This window comes from Balaenoptera musculus, chromosome 18 (assembly GCF_009873245.2).
Source record: "Balaenoptera musculus isolate JJ_BM4_2016_0621 chromosome 18, mBalMus1.pri.v3, whole genome shotgun sequence".
Lineage (NCBI taxonomy): Eukaryota > Metazoa > Chordata > Mammalia > Artiodactyla > Balaenopteridae > Balaenoptera > Balaenoptera musculus.
In genome coordinates, this window is record NC_045802.1 from 25,070,050 (window position 1) to 25,090,300 (window position 20,251).

At 35.6% G+C, this 20,251-nt stretch overlaps 1 protein-coding gene across 4 annotated transcripts in view; it reads left to right on the top strand.

The window, feature by feature from the left end:
- VWA8 (von Willebrand factor A domain containing 8) overlaps positions 1-20,251 on the top strand; it is a 370,485-nt gene that overhangs the window by 49,307 nt on the left and 300,927 nt on the right. For 3 of the 4 annotated variants that reach the window (XM_036831946.1, XM_036831947.1, XM_036831950.1), the window contains exon 4: positions 1,217-1,327. The exons of the other annotated variant lie outside the window; for it this stretch is intronic. In XM_036831946.1, coding sequence (XP_036687841.1) covers positions 1,217-1,327 — 111 coding nt within the window. The remainder of the gene's footprint in view (positions 1-1,216; positions 1,328-20,251) is intronic. 4 annotated transcript variants of the gene reach the window in all.

Below are 20,251 nucleotides of genomic sequence, written 5' to 3' on the forward strand. Positions count from 1 at the left end.
GTAGTTGTGGCTCACGGGCCTATTTGCTCCGCGGCATGTGCGATCTACCGAGACCAGGGCTCGAACCCCTGTCCCCTGCATCGGCAGGCAGATTCTCAACCACTGCGCCACCAGGGAAGCCCGCAATTCGTTCTTATTTAGAGAAACATCATTTGGTATCACCACATCTTCACCACTATGGTGTATGTTTTCTCTATTTAAAACTTTTCCCTTCTTTCCACATATACTGAAATTTATGGGTGCATGGGAAACAGCACATTTTAAAAAACTAAATGACAATAATAATATATCTTTATCAGCATCACATCGAGGCCAGGTGGAGAAAAAAAATCCCATTGTGTGGAAATATCCCCTTTCACCATTAATGGCATGCTCATTCAACTTTTTTCTTTATACTCGTCCAGTAAATTAATTTGTTCTTCGTGTTTAGTAAAAACATATTGTATGCCTTATTGGATTGGAGCATGTCATTGCTTTTAATTCAACGTTGTAAAACCAAGGATAATGTTAAAAACTTTTTGTACATAGTTGCTACATATATGGCAAAATTAATTTAGGGATAGATTAATTATTCTAAAAGAAATGGATTCTGGATGGTTTCTCCTTCAAATCAAATGATTTTTTGTGTGTGAAATAATAACCCCTTTACCCCCCTTCTCCTTCTCATCTTACTTCTTCTTTTCCTTCCTGAGTAGTTATGTATGTGTCTCTCCTGACTAATGATATTTACCTTATTTTCACACTTGTTAAATACCTAACATATTGTATCAATATATAGTTGGTAAACATTGGTTCATGTAGTAAATTAATTTAAATCACCCTTTTAAAAAAAGATGAACACTACTTACAGAGATGACTATCGTTTGTCTGAAAATCAAGTAATAGCCAAATTATTACTCTTGATATTTGAAAAGAACTCTACAGGAGACATTAAGATTTGTAAGATCTAATTTTGATTATTATTGCTTAAGTAGTAAGTAATTAAGTCATAAATTATTGTGTACAGTAAAAGTAGAGCTCTGAGGAGAGATACATACATATTTTGGTTAATGCTGAATTTATTGCATTTTTCTTAAAGCTGAGGCTCAAAAGGCTTTAATCTAGAATTACATTTAAAATGCTCTTCTGTAGAGTGACATTGTCAGATAACTGGCTCCAAAACATATGTTGGGAACTTGATTTTTATTTTGGGACAATTACACGCTCTGCTCTTCAGGAGTTGACCAAACGGGAGGTTGAATACATCGCCTTATCAAGAGACACCACCGAAACTGATCTCAAACAGCGTCGAGAGATCCGCTCAGGCACGGCTTTTTACATCGATCAGGCAAGTGCTTACCACACTCCAACACATGATTGTTTACTCCTGGTCTTTAAGAAATTGATTTTTGAAGTAGAAAAAGAGTAGCTTATGTAATAGTGAAAGATGGATGTACTGTGCTCTCTCAAGACTGATTTAATTTAGTGTTTTGGTTTTCCTGTTCTAAACTAAGAAGGAAATGCCTTCTTAGTTTAGTACTAAATAAGAAGCCATAGTTGAAATTAGTGGTTCTAAAATGTTAGCTAAAGATCAATATGCTGATTTCTTAATTTTCAGTTGCTTCCTATTAATTGCCTATAGAAATTTGTTTTTTTTTAAAAAAAGAATTAAGGCGATTTTAATATAGGAAATTCTCTAGCACATTTATTAAAGTATTTGCAATATAAAGGTCAAGTTTATAAAGCTTTATTAAACATACTGAAATTAGATATATACTTCCAGGAACTGCAACTTTTTGGAGAGAGTACTTAGGTGTAGGTTACCAATTAAAATAATATTTTTTGAAAATTATAATGAAGCTTGTTGTACATTTCTTTAAATATATTGCTTAAAATATTAAATATTGTTCTTTGTTAGGAATACCTAATAGAAAAAAGGACAGAGGCTTTAAACATTTCATAGAGAAAAGATTTCAAATATTCAGTAAATTCGTGATAAGATACTTGATCTTCTTGTTTATAAAAATAAAAATTAAAACACTAGTGAGCTGCTGTTTTTCTTTCACATATCAGATTGGTAGAGATTAAAGAATTTGCTAATGTCCATTGTTGATGAGGAAGAAGGGATGAGGAATCAGCATTGCTGTTAATGGGAGCGTAGATTGATGCAATTTTGAAAGAAAATTTGGTGACTATCTATCAAAAGAAAAGAAATTAAACATATTTGTATCCAGCAGTAATATTTCTAGCAATTTTTCTTTCCAATGTTATTCACACAAAGCGTGTGAAGTTATATATACAAGGATGTTTATTGTAACATTGTTTGATATCATATAAAACTGTAAGTGAAAATTATAATGATGTACATTTAGGAGACTAATTAAATAAATAATGGTATCTAGAATTCTCTGTCACCATTTAAAAAAATGAGATGAATCTATATGAGGTGATAGGAAAGAAGTCCAGGATATATTAACTGAAAACAAAATGAAGTTGCAAGACAGTATATATAATATGGTCCCATTTGTGATTTAGAAAAAAAGAAGAAATGTGTAAATGTTTGTGTGTACATTGAAAATTTCCAGAAGGAAACGCAAGAATCAGTAAACAGAGCTGACCTCTGTGGAGGTATGACTGGGCATTTGGGGTGAGGCGAGGAAAGAACATTCATAATTGTTTAAATTTGAAGCTTTCCCAGGAGTGCACACTATTACTTATAATTAAAAGAGCGAAATTGTAAGAAACACTGAGTGAAAGAATTTTTGGAGACAAGAATATTCACATTGTCACGTAGATTGCTAATTAATTACAAAAGGAAAAATGTACTTAAAGTGATTTGACAATAACTACCTTAAACAGTGGTGAGCAAACTTAGCATCATATGGTGGGAAAATCTGAGAAGTTCAGACTTGCAGCAATTAAAAAAGTAGTGCTTTGTGGATGAAGCACATGAGTGTATTTAAAGAAATCCATTTTATTTACATAATGCCAAATGTTCACTTTATTTCTAATTATAAATGGGAAAAAAATGTACTTTTACAATGCTTGCTTCTTTTCTGGACCCAGTGAGGATGAAATGAAGGAGATGGGATTTGAGTTGAGATAGTGAGGGACTGAGGAGAGAGATTAGAAAATGAGACCACAGCCTGTGTAGAGGAGAGGGGATAGGAATATATTTAAGTGACAGTGAAAGAACTGGTTTTGTCTGGTAGAGCATGGATTTAAAAACATATTTTTTGAGTGGATTTTATACCTAGATGATTGTTGCAATGCAAATAGTAAGGAAGAGAAAGGGATTTTTGTATGTTTATTATTTTAAAGACAGCTTAAAACTTTGCCTATTCAGAAATCTCAGAAATGGAGTTATTTTAGGTAACTAAGTTTATTGATTAGCTAAAGATTTATTTCTTGAAGCATAATATAAATTATTTAGATGAAACTCTGATATTATATTCTCCTTGCCATTCTAAAAAGCATAGTTTCAGATGATATCTATTTTACCATTTATAAAATATTTAAAGTGCTATGTAAATGTATGGTAGTATTTTATACTTTCATGTTTTCTTGGTGAATCCTACTTATTATGATAAACATCAGCTCTTTAGGACGCTGTAATGCACTGACACCTTCAGAGCCTGTGTTGGAGATATAGGCATATTAGTCCTTTCTCTAAGTTGCTTCAGGCTGTTTATGAGATTGTATCTGATTTTCATATTTTTTCTTCTCTCTTATTTGGCAGTTAATATTCCTTACTGTTTGCTCATAATCGGATCCTATCAGTTCCTTGCTTAAAGCGATGCAATCCCATCACACCCAGAATAAAATCCAGACCCTTTAACAAGGCCACCACACTCTACAGGACCCAACCTTGTCAACCTCATCTCCTTTCTTCTTTCCCTTGCTTTCTAGACTCCAGCTACAGTGACCTTCTTGTTTTTTTAAAAATAGACCAAGTGCTTTCCAGCCTCAGTGCCTTTGTACCTGATATTTCCTCTGCTTGGAATGACCTTCTCCCAGATCTGTATATTCCTGCCTCCTCGTCATTCAGCTTATAAATTCTCATAACATCCTATAATCACTGATCACGCCCATGCTCTTTCCACATGAACCCTGCTGTCATATACATAATGTAATCTTCAGAGCACCTATCACTCTCTGAATTTACCTAATTATTTCTTTGTTTTCATGTTGATTGTCTGTCTTCCCCACTAGAATGTAACTGTTTTGCTTATCTCTGGCATCTAAAAACTGTTTGGAATGTAACTGACACTTATATTTTATGACAGGTTTCTCCTTTGGTTAATCAACCTTGTTAAAATTTTAAGTAAATTAAGAATAAATAGGCTCTGGATGGGACCAGGGGGCTTTCCAGTGGAAAATGTATCTGTCCGTTTGACATCTATTTTGAGTCATCAGAATGAATAATTACCACCTGAATTCTAAATATTTGAAGTTACCAATTGATTACCAGCTACTCATGTTTGTTAGAGTGAAAGATCTTTATTTTATCTAGAAATTTCTTTTATTTAATATTCTTAACCATTGACTTTGATGTCTGGGATCGAGGGAAAGGCAGTATCCACATGACCATCAGGTGAGGTTTCCTAACGTAGGTGGGCCAACCTAGATGAGAAATACCTGTGGCCATCTAGTGGGTGCTAAGGAGAAAAAGTTTGGGGTTTTCAGTGCGGTTGACATTGTATGCACATATGACTGATGTCCAAGTAATTTCTAATTGACATTTCAGCTGGAAACCTTGACAAAACTCCCAAATCCGAGTTGGGGGTCATGGCCATAGACTGCTTTTTTTCATGCAGGATTTTGGATAATTGATGATAAAATGAGAGGTTGAACTCAATTGCTACTCTTGAAGATCAGAATTAGGTTAATAATTCTGTAGTAGGGAATTTATATTTTCTTTCAAAATAATGTTTATTTCTTCTGATTAATAAAGTCATAAATGCTCATTTTATAGATATATATGTGTGTATACACATATAGTATTTATTAATTAACAAATATTTATTGAAATGACTGCTGTGTGTCTAGATACAGTGAACAGAAGAAACAAATTCCTCCCATCATAGAGCTTATGTTTTAGTGGGGGAAACAAAATAAACATAGTAAAGAAGGATAGTATAATAGAGCAAGTGATAAAGAACATAGGGAAGAATATAAAAATTATTTATCTTCCCCTTCAAGACCAACAGTGTGAATATTTTCTGTATTTCTTTCTATGATGCCTATATTCATATCTATTTAATCAAGTATAGTAATTTTTACAAAAATGGTATACCATGCATATAAAGTTTTACAGTCTGCTTTTGTTAAAACCTGATATTTTTTTAGGAGCATTTTCCTGTGATATTAGATATTCCTCAAAAATATGACTTCTAGTGTCTGTACAGTATTTCACCAAATAGATGTGACATTATATATTTAATATTCCCATTTTATCTACCCTCCCATGTTGTTGGTCATTCAGGTTCTTTCTAAGTTTTCACTGTTATAAATAACTCTTTGGCGAATATCTCTGTACTTAGATCTTGTTATTACCTTGGATGATTTTTTTAGACTTGAATGCTGGAAATATAATCAAAGGGTCTAGACATATTCAAGAATCTCGATATACATATATCGCCAGATTGCTTTCCAGAAAGGGTGTTCCAACTCATACTCTCATCAGTATGCACTGAGTGATTGCCTCATGGATTCTTGTCAATATTGAGTATTTCCATGTATGTACTTTGCCAAAGTGATAGACTTTAATTTGCTTTAAAAAGTACTAACCAGGTTGAATCATTTTTATGTTTATTGGCTATTGCTTCTGTAAGATGTCAATGTCAACTCAGTGGATATAGAAAAGGAGAGAGATACTGATGAAATAAACAAGTTACCATCTGTCAAGGAAATGTTGACATATACCCCATGTTTGTCTATGTAAATATTTACTGTAACTTACCCACTTGTTAATGTGAAGGTAACTTAAATATTCTTTTATGCAATTGTTTTGCTAAATAGATTATAGGAACTTTTTGAAAAGAAAAATAGGTTAAAGAACAGAAATATGAAAATTTATATGACATTATGACACTTATGGAGAAATAAGGAGATTAAGATTTTTTGCTACCATATTAACTTTCATTTGTCTTTGAAGGTAAAATAACCCAAGAAAAGCCTAAATTGTTGATATTCTAACCCTTTAAAAATCTATTACTCTAATTTTTTTCCTTACCTTACTTGTTGACATTCTTATCATTAATTCTGTTTATTGTCCTGTGAGCCAAAGAGTCCTGTGTCCAAAGAGCCGGAGAGGAAGACTTTTAAGTCATTATACATTGCTTGCATTTCTCAAATATAAGCTGTTACAAATTAGCTAAGCTACAAATAAATTGTGATTAAGTTTTTATGTCTGGCTGACAGGAGAGACACTCTATATAGCGTTAATTTGGGGAGTAGAAAGCCAGGATGGGGAGCTTCAAATGATTTTTTTCAACTTTTCTAAACCAGTAACTCTTTTCACGCTAGAATCTTGTTAATTTGTTTGACACAATAATGTCAAGTTCCTTAATATACAATATACATATTTAATATTACATATAAAATGCACTTTAAACAATTACATAATATTTTAATGTATTCTCTGTTTCGGATAATTCTTGATTCTCTTTTATTAGTAGAAAAATAAGGATTAACTTTTTTTAATATGCTGCTTAAATGTTACAAGTCACTAAAAACAACTCCTAATACATTGAATAACAGTGCTATTGATCAGAAGATGAGATTTTTACCTTGTATAAGTGCCGTTTACTTATTTTAGCAAATAGGGAAAAACATTTACTTGTTTTTTGAGAATGATTGAATTCTAGTACCTGCACCAAATCCTTTGCAACCGTATTGTTATAATATGTCCCAATTGTCACTAGGACAGTTGGAAAAGGTCTCTCTATGTTTACGCTGGCCTCTGTATTAGTCAGAACTGAGGCCATGGCTCCTTACCATGTTGCCATCTTGCTCAGGCCAACTCTTATCTACTCATATGTTAAATGTTTGACAGATTTATATAATTCATTTAAAAAGGATCAAGGGAGATAAAAATAACTTTCATTGAGGAGACTTCTGTTGTGCCAGGTGCTTGATATGACTGCATTTAATCCTCAAAACATCCTTAGGATGGAGGTGACTTCCACCTCTTATAGGTGAAATAAGAGTCTTTAGAGGGCTATGGTCATACAACTGATAAATAGCAGTGGTAAGATTTGAACCAGGATCTGTCCAGTTCCAAAGTGTAGCTTCTTTCTGTCATATGCTACTTCCTTGAAAGAGCAGTGATGATGATGATGATGATGATGGTAATGACAATGACGACAACTACTACAAAGATAATAGTATTTGTAATAATAACAGGCAAGTGGTTTTTTTTTAAGGTTTACTGTGTGCCAGAGGTTATTTTATTTAATCTTTACCATAATCTATGAGATAAGCACCATTACTAGTATAGATTTAGAAAGAAATGGAGGCTTAGAGAGGAAAGTGACTTATCTAAGTCACCCATAGCAGGTGGTAGAGCAACCAAAAATCAATCTGATCCTATTCTGATATTTCAAAATAAAGAACTTGAAATATAAATTTTTTTCATTTTTCTTTGGCTTCTTCAATGCTGTTACACCGTAACCATTTTGAGTATTTGAAGTTCTTTGGAACCTATTTTCATTAGATCATGACTATATTAATAATAATTTATATTTTAATAGGTTTTACAACTTTAAATATTTTTTTAGTACTGCTTTGATTCATAAATAGTGGCATTGTACAGTACCCCTTGAGGATATTCTCATTTAGTAAATGAGGACACAGACATCCAGATTAATTGTTTGCCTAAGGTCTTTTATCAAATCAGAAGCAAATCTAGAACAGGGCTTAAGACAGTTTTTGATTTTAGGTCATGCAGCTGCTTTTATCTCAAACTACTTTGTATCCATGTGTTAGGTGGTTAAAGCTGCTATATGGGGTGCTTTGTCCAGAAGGATCTTTCTGCATTTTTTCTGATTTCTATTTGAGAAATTAGGTCTCTGGAAGTTCTGTAGCTTGAAGGGCAGGAAATGATCCTTATGGTTGATCTAATTTCTACATTGAGGAATGATCACCAGTATTCATTCCACATAAAATATATATGCACTGCTCCCTTCTTTTTTTTTTTTTTAATTTCACAAGAAAAGATATACCACAATTATTTTATTTAAAAATCTGTATAGAAAAGTTTTGAAATATGTAGCCTACATCTCTCATGCTGACAGTTAAACTTGTTCAGTTCTGTTTTCATATCAAGTGTGGGCATAGGTAAGTATTATTCTTCATATAAAAATTCTAAACTTACGTAACAGCATCTTTTAACTGAATGGTTATTACATTTTCATTCCATAAACACTAAAAGCCTGCTGTGAGCCAGTTTTGCACCAATATGACATAAAAAACCAGGGTTCTCACTCCTTGAAGACCTAAGAATCCTTCTGGGAAGATTAAACAGGTATATGAGAGAACTAGGAAAACTTCAGTGTTGCGGTTCCACACTTAAGTGCTGAGCAGACAGAGGGCAAAGGGGGCATTAATGCAAGGGGGTTAAGATGCTTGGGCCTCTCTTGGGCCCAAAACTTGTAACACTTTTTTCTCTCCAGCATCTCCTGTTAAGTCTGAGATTTATAGTCTGGTACAAAGTGTTGCTGATATATTAAAGTACTTAACGGATTTGCTATTCAGTTGTTTTTAACATCCTTCTTTACAAATATGAACAGACTGCATTAATAAAGTTTGACAGTACTGATTAAAGTATTTTAATCATTTTATAGACTATTTTAAGAAAGAATCAGGAAGCAAAGAGATACTAAAATAGTAACGTTTTCTCCTTTTAGCCAATAATTTTGCCTACCTTAAAAAATTTTAATTTGCATATGCTCTGGGTATATAACTACATTACCAAAGGGCAAGTTGGGAGGAAAGTTAAAAATCCTGGGTGATCTTTTGCACGTCGATTTTCTTTCATTTTTTCCTAAAAAATTATACCACTCTTATAAGTTTATAATCCTCTTTTCATATTCTTATCTTTGAATCCAATTGCAGTATAAAGCATCCATCCTCATTGCCAATTAAATGTTGTATAAAATAAATAAATAATTTAACATTGAATTAATAAGAAAAAAGTTTGGATTTTTTAAAATTAAATTTTATTTTTTTTATTGAAGTAGAGTTGATTTACAGTGCTGTGCCAATCTCTGCTGTACAGCAAAGTGACTCAGTTATACATATACAGACATTCTTTTTTTATACTCTTTTCCATTATGGTTTATCACAGGGTATTGAGTATAGTTCCCTGGGCTATACAGTAGGACTTCGTTATTTATGGGAGGATTTATTATTATTTAATTTTAAAATATTTATTTATTTATTTAATTTTTGGCTACGTTGGGTCTTTGTTGCTGCGCATGGGCTTTCTCTAGTTGTGGCGAGCAGGAGCTACTCTTTGTTGCAGTGCGCCGGCTTCTCGTTGCAGTGACTTCTCTTGTTGCAGAGCACGGGCTCTAGGCATGTGGGCTTCAGTAGTTGCAGCACGCAAGCCCTAGAGTGCGCAGACTTCAGTAGTTGTGGCTCGCGGGCTCTAGAGGGCAGGCTCACTAGTTGTGGTGCACGTGCTTAGTTGCTCCACAGCATGTGGAATGTTCCTGGGTCAGGGATCGAACCGGTGTCCCCTGCATTGGCAGGTGGATTCTTAACCACTGCACCACCAGGGAAGTCCCAATGGGAGGATTTTAAAAAATATTCTTAATAAAGTTGCGGTAAATCATGTAATCATGTATCTTGCTGCTGAAATAGATCTTATAGATGGCGTGATTCAGTCCCTCTTTTCCAGCAGGTAAAATTTCATCACCTTAAGGACAACTGAGGACTAGACATATTGAGATATGGTGCCTGCTCCAATTAGCTCTTTTAGTAAAGAAGCAGGAAATAATGAAGGCTCCCATTGGAACGGTGGCAGTGAGAATGAAGAGAGTTCATGGATGCATGAGATATTTAGAGGTTACACTTATATTGTTTGAGGAATCAGAAGTAATGAATCCCGGATGGCAGGAGAATCAGTGAAACTTTAATTGAAGTAGACATTAGGAAAAGGGCCTGGTTTAGGGAAGAAGTCATGAGCTTGATTTGATTAAGCCTGTTGAGTTTGAACAATCCATATGGAGATATTTTTAAAAGGTATTTGGAAATGTGAGCATGGAGCTCAGGAGAAAGGCTAGGGTCACACAGTATATTCCTCAAGAATAATGAAATAAAGAAAATGGAAAAGTCTTATCTATTGTTGTTATACTTAACATAGCAGATAACAGAGCACCTGCCATGTAATTAATACTCAATGAATGAATAAGAATTTGTGGGTGTAGGTTTGATCTTTGCCAGTGGAATAACCAATGAGAAAAGAGCGGGGGGAAAGGTTAAGAATAAAATCTTGGGAAACACTTGCCTTTTAGAGGACAGGAGGCAGAGGGAGGGCTGGGGAAAGCCAAGGGGAAACCAACCTGGTAAATGTTCATAGAAGATAAAGCACAAGAGAGGATCAACGGAAGAGGATTGAAGGACAGGAGAACATGAAGATCAAGAAAAAGCTTGATTTTTGGCAGTTTTATTTTTGGTACTTTCAAGTGAGCAATTTCAGTAAAATAAGGGTGATGGATGCGTATTAGAGGCAGTTAGTATGTGGACTATTTTCAAGAGGCTTGAAAATAAAGGAGAGGAAAATGGGAGCATATTAAGAGGTATCAGAAGACTGTAGATTTTCTTAAAGTACAGACATGTATGTAGAAGAAAAGGAATCTGAAAATGCAAATAAGATACGGGATAGTTGACGGAAGATTTTGGAGGAGGTGAGAGGGAATGCCATAAGCTCAGAGTACAGAGAGCTAGTCTTGGAAGGGTAGGAGTGATACTTTGTCAAAGACAAAGTTCCTCCTCCTCATCATTTGAATATGCTCAAGTCTTTGCATCATTAAAATAAGTGAATGCTGCTACACTGTCCCCAGCTCCATCTCCCTTTCTAGCAACAGGACCCTACCTTCTTCTCTTCACGGCCAGTTATTTTGTAGAATGTTGCTCGGTATGCGTTTGTCTGATGTTTCCTCATGATTTGATTAAGATCATGTTTTTTTTTTTTTTTTTAGCAATAATACTATAGAAGAGATGTTGTGCCCTTTTAGGGGCGTCATATTAGAAGCTTAGTACATGAAATTGATACATCTCTTTACTGTATGTTAACTGATCGCTTGGTTAAGGTAGTATCTACCAGGTTCCTTCACTGCTGTGTTATTTTTTCCCTTTGTCGCTTATAAATATCTTGTTGGGTGAGATGTTTTTAAGTCTTTGCAAATATGCTGTTTCTCATCATAATCTTACCCACTAATTTTACCACCCATTGATGATTGTTGCTTCCAACAGTTATTACTATGGGGTGTGCCAAATCGTGACTTTCTATTTCTAACCCTCTTTCAGAGTAGAGGTTCTTAACTTGAGGTCTCTATTGTAGACATATACCTGTGTGCATTTTACTCTGGAGAAGAGGTGCAGCATTTATTTATCAGGTTTTCAAGAGGTCTTTTTCTATCCATCACTCCTTTTCAACTATATGATCACAGAACCTAACTCCATTAAGGTAGATGAAAGGAATCCTTTGTGTATTTGACTTCTGCTTCTGTTCTCTCTCTATAGCTTATTCCAGATTCCTCTGGAAAGGTGCAATGCATAATTGACCAAGGTCTCCTGGAGTAAATAAAAGCAGATCTGCAGTGTCTGTTGTTGTCCTATGTTGTCAAGACTTTGTCTTCCCTGGCCCACAGTTGGGAAACCACTAAATTTTGATATACATATCTCTAGTTTTATCTCAGAGAACATGTATTTTCATCTCTATGAAATGTTTAAAAGTTACGTACAATATTTAGTCTGTTCTATAACTAAGATTGATAAAAATTTTAGCTTTTTAAATGTAATATTGCCACAAGTTGTGATAACTTAGTTTTTTTCTTTTTTTTTTTTTAAATTGAGATATAGCTGAGTTTCTTTTTATTATGAACTGTGTTTTCTTGTAGTAAATAGATTCTTGTGAAAGAAAGCTTAATTGAGACCTTAGCTGAAACATGAATTTTTATAAGAAGTAGTTTATGTTTTATTTTTAATGTTCCAGAAGCCATTTCTATAGGTTTGTCCTTTTCTCAACTTGCAAAAATGAGATTCTTATTTTTTTTGTTCTTTAGGAGCTACTAAGTCACTTCTATCCATGCATTTAAAAAAAATAAAGCTGCTACCACAAGATAGTCAGTTTTGTAGGTTTATTCATGAATTGATCTTATTTTTAAAATAGGATGATCATCTTGAGTCCAATTGTGGTTTTCGTAAAAGTTTATTTTTTTATGATAGTACATAGACACTTGAAATGAATTTTGCAATATAGTGCAAAATTCAACAGCTTATTAAAAGGAGGCTTGATTAAGCAATGCCTGGTTTTTTTTGCACAGTTGGAAAGTCAATGCTTTGCTATTTGAGAAATTTCTTTGTATATTTAGTCTCTAAAAAAAAATAGAGATAGTCTTTTTCCTCCCTTCAGATATTCAGATTGTTTGGGGGCAAATTACTATAGGGAAAATTAAATTTTAAGCAAAGGGGTCAGTATAAAACAGACAGATTTTTCTAGTAAAGCAGTATGGTGTATATAAGCATGGGGGAAATCTCAACCAGTTCACTGTTATAAAAATACCACGTGTGTTGCAACTAATATCAGGAAAACTATTGGAATGATAAATGCCATACTGTGGTAGACATATATGTTAAGTTAAGGAGCTTGGACTTAGAAGGGAGGAGATCTGAGACTTAAGGAGGGCCTGAACTAGAGGAGTGGTAGAAGAATGAGTTCCAGAAATATTAAAGAAGTCCAATCAGCAGGACATGGTGATAAATTGAATGTAGGAGATGAGATAGGAATCGAGGACCTGGCATGGGTGAATGGTGCTCCCACCTTAAATAGAAAGATAAGAGAAAGAGAAGGTTTGGGGGAAAATCTGATGTGTTCAGTGTTGTACAAGAGAGCCTGAGGTGCTTCTAGAGTCTGGTTGGAGACATCTATGTGACAGGACTATGTGGTGGGGCTTGGGGGAACCTGAGGTTGAGAGTTGTTAGCATAACAGTGGTGGTTGCAACTATGTGATTAAGTATGATTACTCAGGCCAGACCTTACAGAGTAAGAAGAGTTTGGGGTTAAAGATGTACTTCTGGCACCACCTACATGGAATGGGCAGGCAGAAAAGAAAGTTTTTTTTAAGAGAATACAGTGCCATAAAGACCAAAAAAGGAGACTTTTAAGGAGAGAGTGATAACATAAATTTAACAGCATTAATCCTAGTCATGTTGTTAAGTACACAGGAGAAATGTCATTGAGGTTTTCTTTTTTTTTTTTTTTAATATTTATTTATTTGGCTGCGCCAGGCCTTAGTTGCAGCACGTGGGATCTTCATTGCCACATGCGGGATCTTTTAGTTGCGGCATGCAGGATCTTTAATTGTGGTATGCGGGATCTTTAGTTGAGGCATGCGGGATCTTTAGTTGAGGCATGCAGGATCTAGTTCCCTGACCAGGGATCGAACCCGGGGCCCCTGCATTGGGAGCGTGGAGACTTAGCCACAGGACCACCAGGGAAGTTGCAAGATTTCCTTTTTTTTTTTTAAAAGCAGATTTTCAAGCATTTTGACCAAAAAGTAGATTTTTCTATTTTGTTCAGCATCTATCGGTTAAAGAAAGATTTTTTTTCACATCTTTAGTACTTTTTTAAAAATTATATTTTTCCCGCTTCTTACCATTTGGGGCCTACTTTATTTCCTATTTTTCTCTATTTCTAATTTGCTTAAACTTGGAAGACTTATAGGACTATGGTTAGATCAACCTGCCTTAGACCAATGTGAAACCTGACTCTTTTCTGTTTTGGTAAGTTGTTAATGTTGTCGGCATCGAACATGACACTAAATCTGAATCCGTTTTGATGGTGACTCATTTAAAACATCGCAGTCTTTTTTTCTTTTTCTTTACATTTTTATTGGCGTATAGTTGCTTTACAATGTTGTGTTAGTTTCCACTGTACAGCAAAGTGAATCAGCTATATGTATACATATATCCCCATATCCCCTCCCTCTTGCATCTCCCTCCCACCCTTCCTATCGCACCCCTCTAGGTGGTCACAAACCACCGAGCTGATCTCTCTGTGCTATGCAGCTGCTTCCCACTAGCTATCTATTTTACGTTTGGTAGTGTATATATGTCAGTGTCACTCTCTCACTTCGTCCTAGCTTAACCTTATCCCTCCCTGTGTCCTCAAGTCCATTCTCTATGTCTCTGTCTTTATTCCTGTCCTGCCCCTAGGTTCTTCATAACCATTTTTTTTTTAGATTCCATATATATGTGTTAGCATATGGTATTTGTTTCTCTCTTTCTGACTTACTTCATTCTGTATGACAGACTCTAGGTCCATCCACCTCACTACAAATAACTCAGTTTCGTTTCTTTTTATGGCTGAGTAATATTCCATTGTATATATGTGCCACATCTTCTTTATCCATTCATCTGTCGATGGACACTTAGATTGCTTCCATGTCCTGGCTATTGTAAATAGAGCTGCAATGAACATTGTGGTACATGACTCTTTTTGAATTATGGTTTTCTCAGGGTATATGCCCAGTAGTGGGATTGCTGGGTCATATGGTAGCTCTATTTTTAGTTTTTGAAGGAACCTCCATACTGTTCTCCATAGTGGCTATATCAATTTACATTCCCACCAACAGTGCAAGAGTGTTCCCTTTTCTCCACACCCTCTCCAGCATTTATTGTTTCTAGATTTTTTGATGATGGCCATTCTGACCAGTGTGAGATGATACCTCATTGTAGTTTTGATTTGCATTTCTCTAATGATTAATGATGTTGAGCATTCTTTCATGTGTCTGTTGGCCATCTGTATATCTTCTTTGGAGAAATGTCTATTTAGGTCTTCTGCCCATTTTTGGATTGTGTTGTTTGTTTTTTTTTATTGAGCTGCATGAGCTCCTTGTAAATCTTGGAGATTAATCCTTTGTCAGTTGCTTCATTTGCAAATATTTTCTCCCATTCTGAGGGTTGTCTTTTGGTCTTGTTTATGGTTTCCTTTGCTGTGCAAAAGCTTTTAAGTTTCATTAGGTCCCATTTGTTTATTTGTGTTTTTATTTCCATTTCTCTAGGAGTTGGGTCAAAAAGGATCTTGCTGTGATTTATGTCATAGAGTGTTCTGCCTATGTTTTCCTCTAAGAGTTTGATAGTGTCTGGCCTTACATTTAGGTCTTTAATCCATTTTGAGTTTATTTTTGTGTATGGTGTTAGGGAGTGTTCTAATTCCATTCTTTTACATGTAGCTGTCCAGTTTTCCCAGCAGCACTTATTGAATAAGCTGTCTTTTCTCCATTGTATATTCTTGCCTCCATTATCAAAGATAAGGTGACCATATGTGTGTAGGGTTATCTCTGGGCTTTCTATCCTGTTCCATTGACCTGTATTTCTGTTTTTGTGCCAGTACCATACTGTCTTGATTACTGTAGATTTGTAGTATAGTCTGAAGTCCGGGGGCCTGATTCCTCCAGCTCTGTTTTTTCTCAAGATTGCTTTGGCTGTTCGGGGTCTTTTGTGTTTCCATACAAATTGTGCAATTTTTTGTTCTTGTTCTGTGAAAAATGCCATTGGTAGTTTGATGGGGATTGCATTGAATCTGTAGATTGCTTTGGGTAGTGTAGTCATTTTCACAATGTTGATTCTTCCAATCCAAGAACATGGTATATCTCTCCATCTGTTGGTATCATCTTTAATTTCTTTCATCAGTGTCTTATAGTTTTCTGCATACAGGTCTTTTGTCTCCTTAGGTAGGTTTATTCCTAGGTATTTTATTCTTTTTATTGCAATGGTAAATGGGAGTGTTTCCTTAATTTTTCTTTCAGATTTTTCATCATTAGTGTATAGGAATGCAAGAGATTTCTGTGCATTAATTTTGTATCCTGCTACTTTACCAAATTCATTGATTAGCTCTAGTAGTTTTCTGGTAGCATCTTTAGGAATCTCTATGTGTAGTACCATGTCATCTGAAAACAGTGACAGCTTTACTTCTTCTTTTCCCATTTGGATTCCTTTTATTTCTTTTTCTTCTTTGATTGCTGTGGCTAAATCTTCCAAAACTATGTTGAATAATAGGGGTGAGCGTGGGCAACCTTGTCTTGTTCCTGATCTTAGTGGAAATGGTTTCAGTTTTTCACCATTGAGAATGATGCTGGCTGTGGGTTTGTCATATATGGCCTTTATTATGCTGAGGTAGGTAGCCTCTATCCCTACTTTCTGGAGGGTTTTTATCACAAATGGGTGTTGAATTTTGTCAAAAGCTTTTTCTGCATCTGTTGAGATGATCATCTGGTTTTTATCCTTCAGTTTGTTAATATGGTGTATCACATTGGTTGATTTGCGGATATTGAGGAATCCCTGCATTCCTGGGATTAACCCTACTTCATCGTGGTGTATGATCCTTTTAATGTGCTGTTGGATTCTGTTTGCTAGTATTTTGTTGAGGATTTTTGCATCTTTGTTCATCAGTGATATTGGCCTGTAGTTTTCTTTTCTTCTGACATCTTTGTCTGGTTTTGGTATCAGGGTGATGGTGGCCTCGTAGAATTAGTTTGGGAGTGTTCCTCCCTCTGCTATATTTTGGAAGAGTTTGAGCAGGATAGGTGTTAGCTCTTCTCTAAATGATTGGTAGAATTCTCCTGTGAAGCCATCTGGTCCTGGGCTTTTGTTTGTTGGAAGATTTTTAATCAGAGTTTCAGTTTCAGTGCTTGTGATTGGTCTGTTTATGTTGCCTATTTCTTACTGGTTCAGTCTTGGACAGTTATGCTTTTCTAAGAATTGGTCCATTTCTTCCAGGTTGTCCATTTCATTGGCATATAGTTGCTTGTAGTAATCTCTCATGATCCTTTGTATTTCTGCAGTGTCAGTTGTTACTTCTCTATTTTCATTTCTAATTCTGTTGAGTTGAGTCTTCCTTTTTTTCTTGCTGAGTCTGGCTAATGGTTTATCAATTTTGTTTATCTTCTCAAAGAACCAGCTTTTAGTTTTATTGATCTTTGCTATTGTTTCCTTCGTTTCTTTTTCATTTATTTCTGATGTGATCTTTATGATTTCTTTCCTTCTGTTAACCTTCTGGGTTTTTTTTGTTCTTCTGTCTCTAATTACTTTAGGTGTAAGGTTAGGTTGTTTATTTGAGATTTTTCTTGTGTCTTGAGGTAGGATTGTATTGCTATAAACCTCCCTCTTAGAACTGCTTTTGCTGCATCCCATAGGCTTTGGGTCATCGTATTTTCATTGTCATTTGTTTGTAGGTATTTTTAAATTTCCTCTTTGATTTCTTCAATGATCTCTTGGTTATTTAGTAGTGTATTTTGTAACCTCCATCTGTTTGTATTTTTTACAGATTTTTTCCTGTAATTGATATCTAGTCTCATAATGTTGTGGTCGGAAAGATACTTGATACAATTTCAATTTTCTTAAATTTACCCATGCTTGATTTTTGACCGAAGATATGGTGTATCTTGGAGAATGTTCCATAAGCACTTGAGAAGAAAGTGTATTCTGTTGTTTTTGGATGGAATGTTCTATAAAAATCAATTAAGTCCATCTTGTTTAATGTGTCATTTAAAGCTTGTGTTTCCTTATTTATTTTCATTTTGGATGATCTGTCCATTGGTGAAAGTGGGGTGTTAAAGTCCCCTACCAGATTGTGTTACTGTCGATTTCCCCTTTTATGGCTGTTAGCATTTGTTTTATGTATTGAGGTGCTCCTGTGTTGGGTGCCTAAATATTCACAATTGTTATATCTTCTTCTTGGATTGATCCCTTGATGATTCTTAGTGTCTTCTCTGTCTCTTGTAATTGTCTTTATTTTAAAGTCTATTTTTTCTGATATGAGAATTGCTACTCCAGCTTTCTTTTGATTTCCATTTGCGTGGAATATCTTTTTCCATCCCCTGACTTTCAGTCTGTATGTGTCCCTAGGTCTGAAGTGGGTCTGTTGTAGAGCATATACACGGGTCTTGTTTTTGTATCCATTCAGCCAGTCTATACCTTTTGGTTGGAGCATTTAATCCATTTACATTTAAGGTAATTATTGATATGTATCTTCCTATTACCATTTTCTTAATTGTTTTGGGTTTGTTATTGTAGGTCTTTTCCTTCTCTTGTGTTTCCTGCCTAGAGAAGTTTCTTTAGTATTCGTTGTAAAGCTGGTTTGGTGGTGCTGAATTCTCTTAGCTTTTGCTTGTCTGTAAAGGTTTTAATTTCTCCATTGAATCTGAATGTGATTCTTGCTGGGTGGAGTAATCTTGGTTTTAGGTTTTTTCCCTTTCATCACTTTAAATATGTCCTGCCACTCCCTTCTGGTTTGCAGAGTTCCTGCTGAAAGATCAGCTGTTCACCTTATGGGGATTCCCTTGTATGTTATTTATTGCTTTTGCCTTGCTGCTTTCAATATTTTTTCTTTGTATTTAATTTTTGATAGTTTGATTAATATGTGTCTTGGCGTGTTCCTTCTTGAATTTATCCTGTATCGGCCTCTCTGCACTTCCTCGACTTGATTGACTATTTCCTTTCCCATGTTAGGGAAGTTCTCAACTATAATCTCTTCAAATATTTTCTCAGTCCCTTTCTTTTTCTCTTCTTCCTCTGGGACCCCTATAATTCAAATGTTGGTGTGTTTAATGTTGTCCCAGAGGTTTCTGAGACTGTCCTCAATTCTTTTCATTCTTTTTTCTTTATTCAGCTCTGCGGTAGTTATTTCCAATATTTTATCTTCCAGGTCCCTTATCTGTTCTTCTGCCTCGGTTATTCTTCTATTGATTCCTTCTAGAGAATTTTTAATTTCATTAGTTGTGTTGTTCATCATTGTTTGTTTGCTCTTTAGTTCTTCTAGTTCCTTGTTAAACATTTCTTGTATTTTCTCCATTCTATTTCAAAGATTTTGGATCATCTTTACTATCATTACTGTGAATTCTTTTTCAGGTAGACTGCCTATTTCCTCTCCATTTGTTTGGTCTGGTGGGTTTTTACTTTGCTTCTTCATCTGCTGCATATTTCTCTGTCTTCTCATTTTGCTTAACTTACTGTGTTTTGGGGTCTCTGTTTTGCAGGCTGCAGGTTTGTAGTTCCCGTTGTGTTTGATGTCTGCCTCCGGTGGGTAAGGCTGGTTCAGTGGGTTATGTAGGCTTCCTGGTGGAGGGGACTGGTGCCTGTGTTCTGGTGGATGAGGCTGGATCCTGTCTTTCTGCTGGGCAGGCCCGCGTCCAGTGGTGTGTTTTGGTGTGTGTGAACTTTGTATGATTTTTAGGCAGCCTCTCTGCTAATGGGTGGGGTTGTGTTCCTGTCTTGCTAGTTGTTTGGCATGTGGTGTCCAGCACTGTAGCTTGCTGGTTATTGAGTGGAGCTGGGTCTTAGCATTGAGACGGAGATCTCTGGGAGAGCTCTCGCCGATTGATATTACGTGTGGCTGGGAGGTCTCTGGTGGTCCAATTTCCTGAACTTGGCTCTCCCACCTTAGGGGCTCAGGCCTGACACCAGGCCAGAGTACCAAGACCCTGTCAGCCACATGGCTCAGAAGAAAAGAGAGAAAAAAAAGCAAGAAGAAAAAAAATAAAATAAAATAAAATAAAGTTATTAAAGTAAAAAATTTTAAAAATTATTAAAATAAAAAAAAGAAGAGGTCTACCAAACCAATAAACAAATCCACCAATGATAGCAAGCACTAAAACTAAGATAAACATAAAAATCATAAACTATTCAGTTGCATACAGCAAACCCCAAGTCTACACTTGCTCCCAAAGTCCACTGCCTGAATTTTGGGATGATTCATTGTCTGTTCAGATATTCCACAGATGCAGGGTACATCAAGTTGATTGTGAAGATTTCATCCTCTGCTCCTGGGGCTGCACGGAGAAATTTCCCTTTCTCTTCTTGTTCGCATATCTCCTGGGGTTCAGGTTTGGATTTGGCCCTGCTTCTGCGTGTAGGTTGCCCTCTGGTGTCTGTTGTTCGCCCAGACAGGAGGGGGTTAAAGGAGCGGCTGATTAGGGGGCTCTGCCTCACTCAAGGAGGGGTATGGAATGCAGGGCCTGCCTGCGGTGGCAGAGCCCGACAT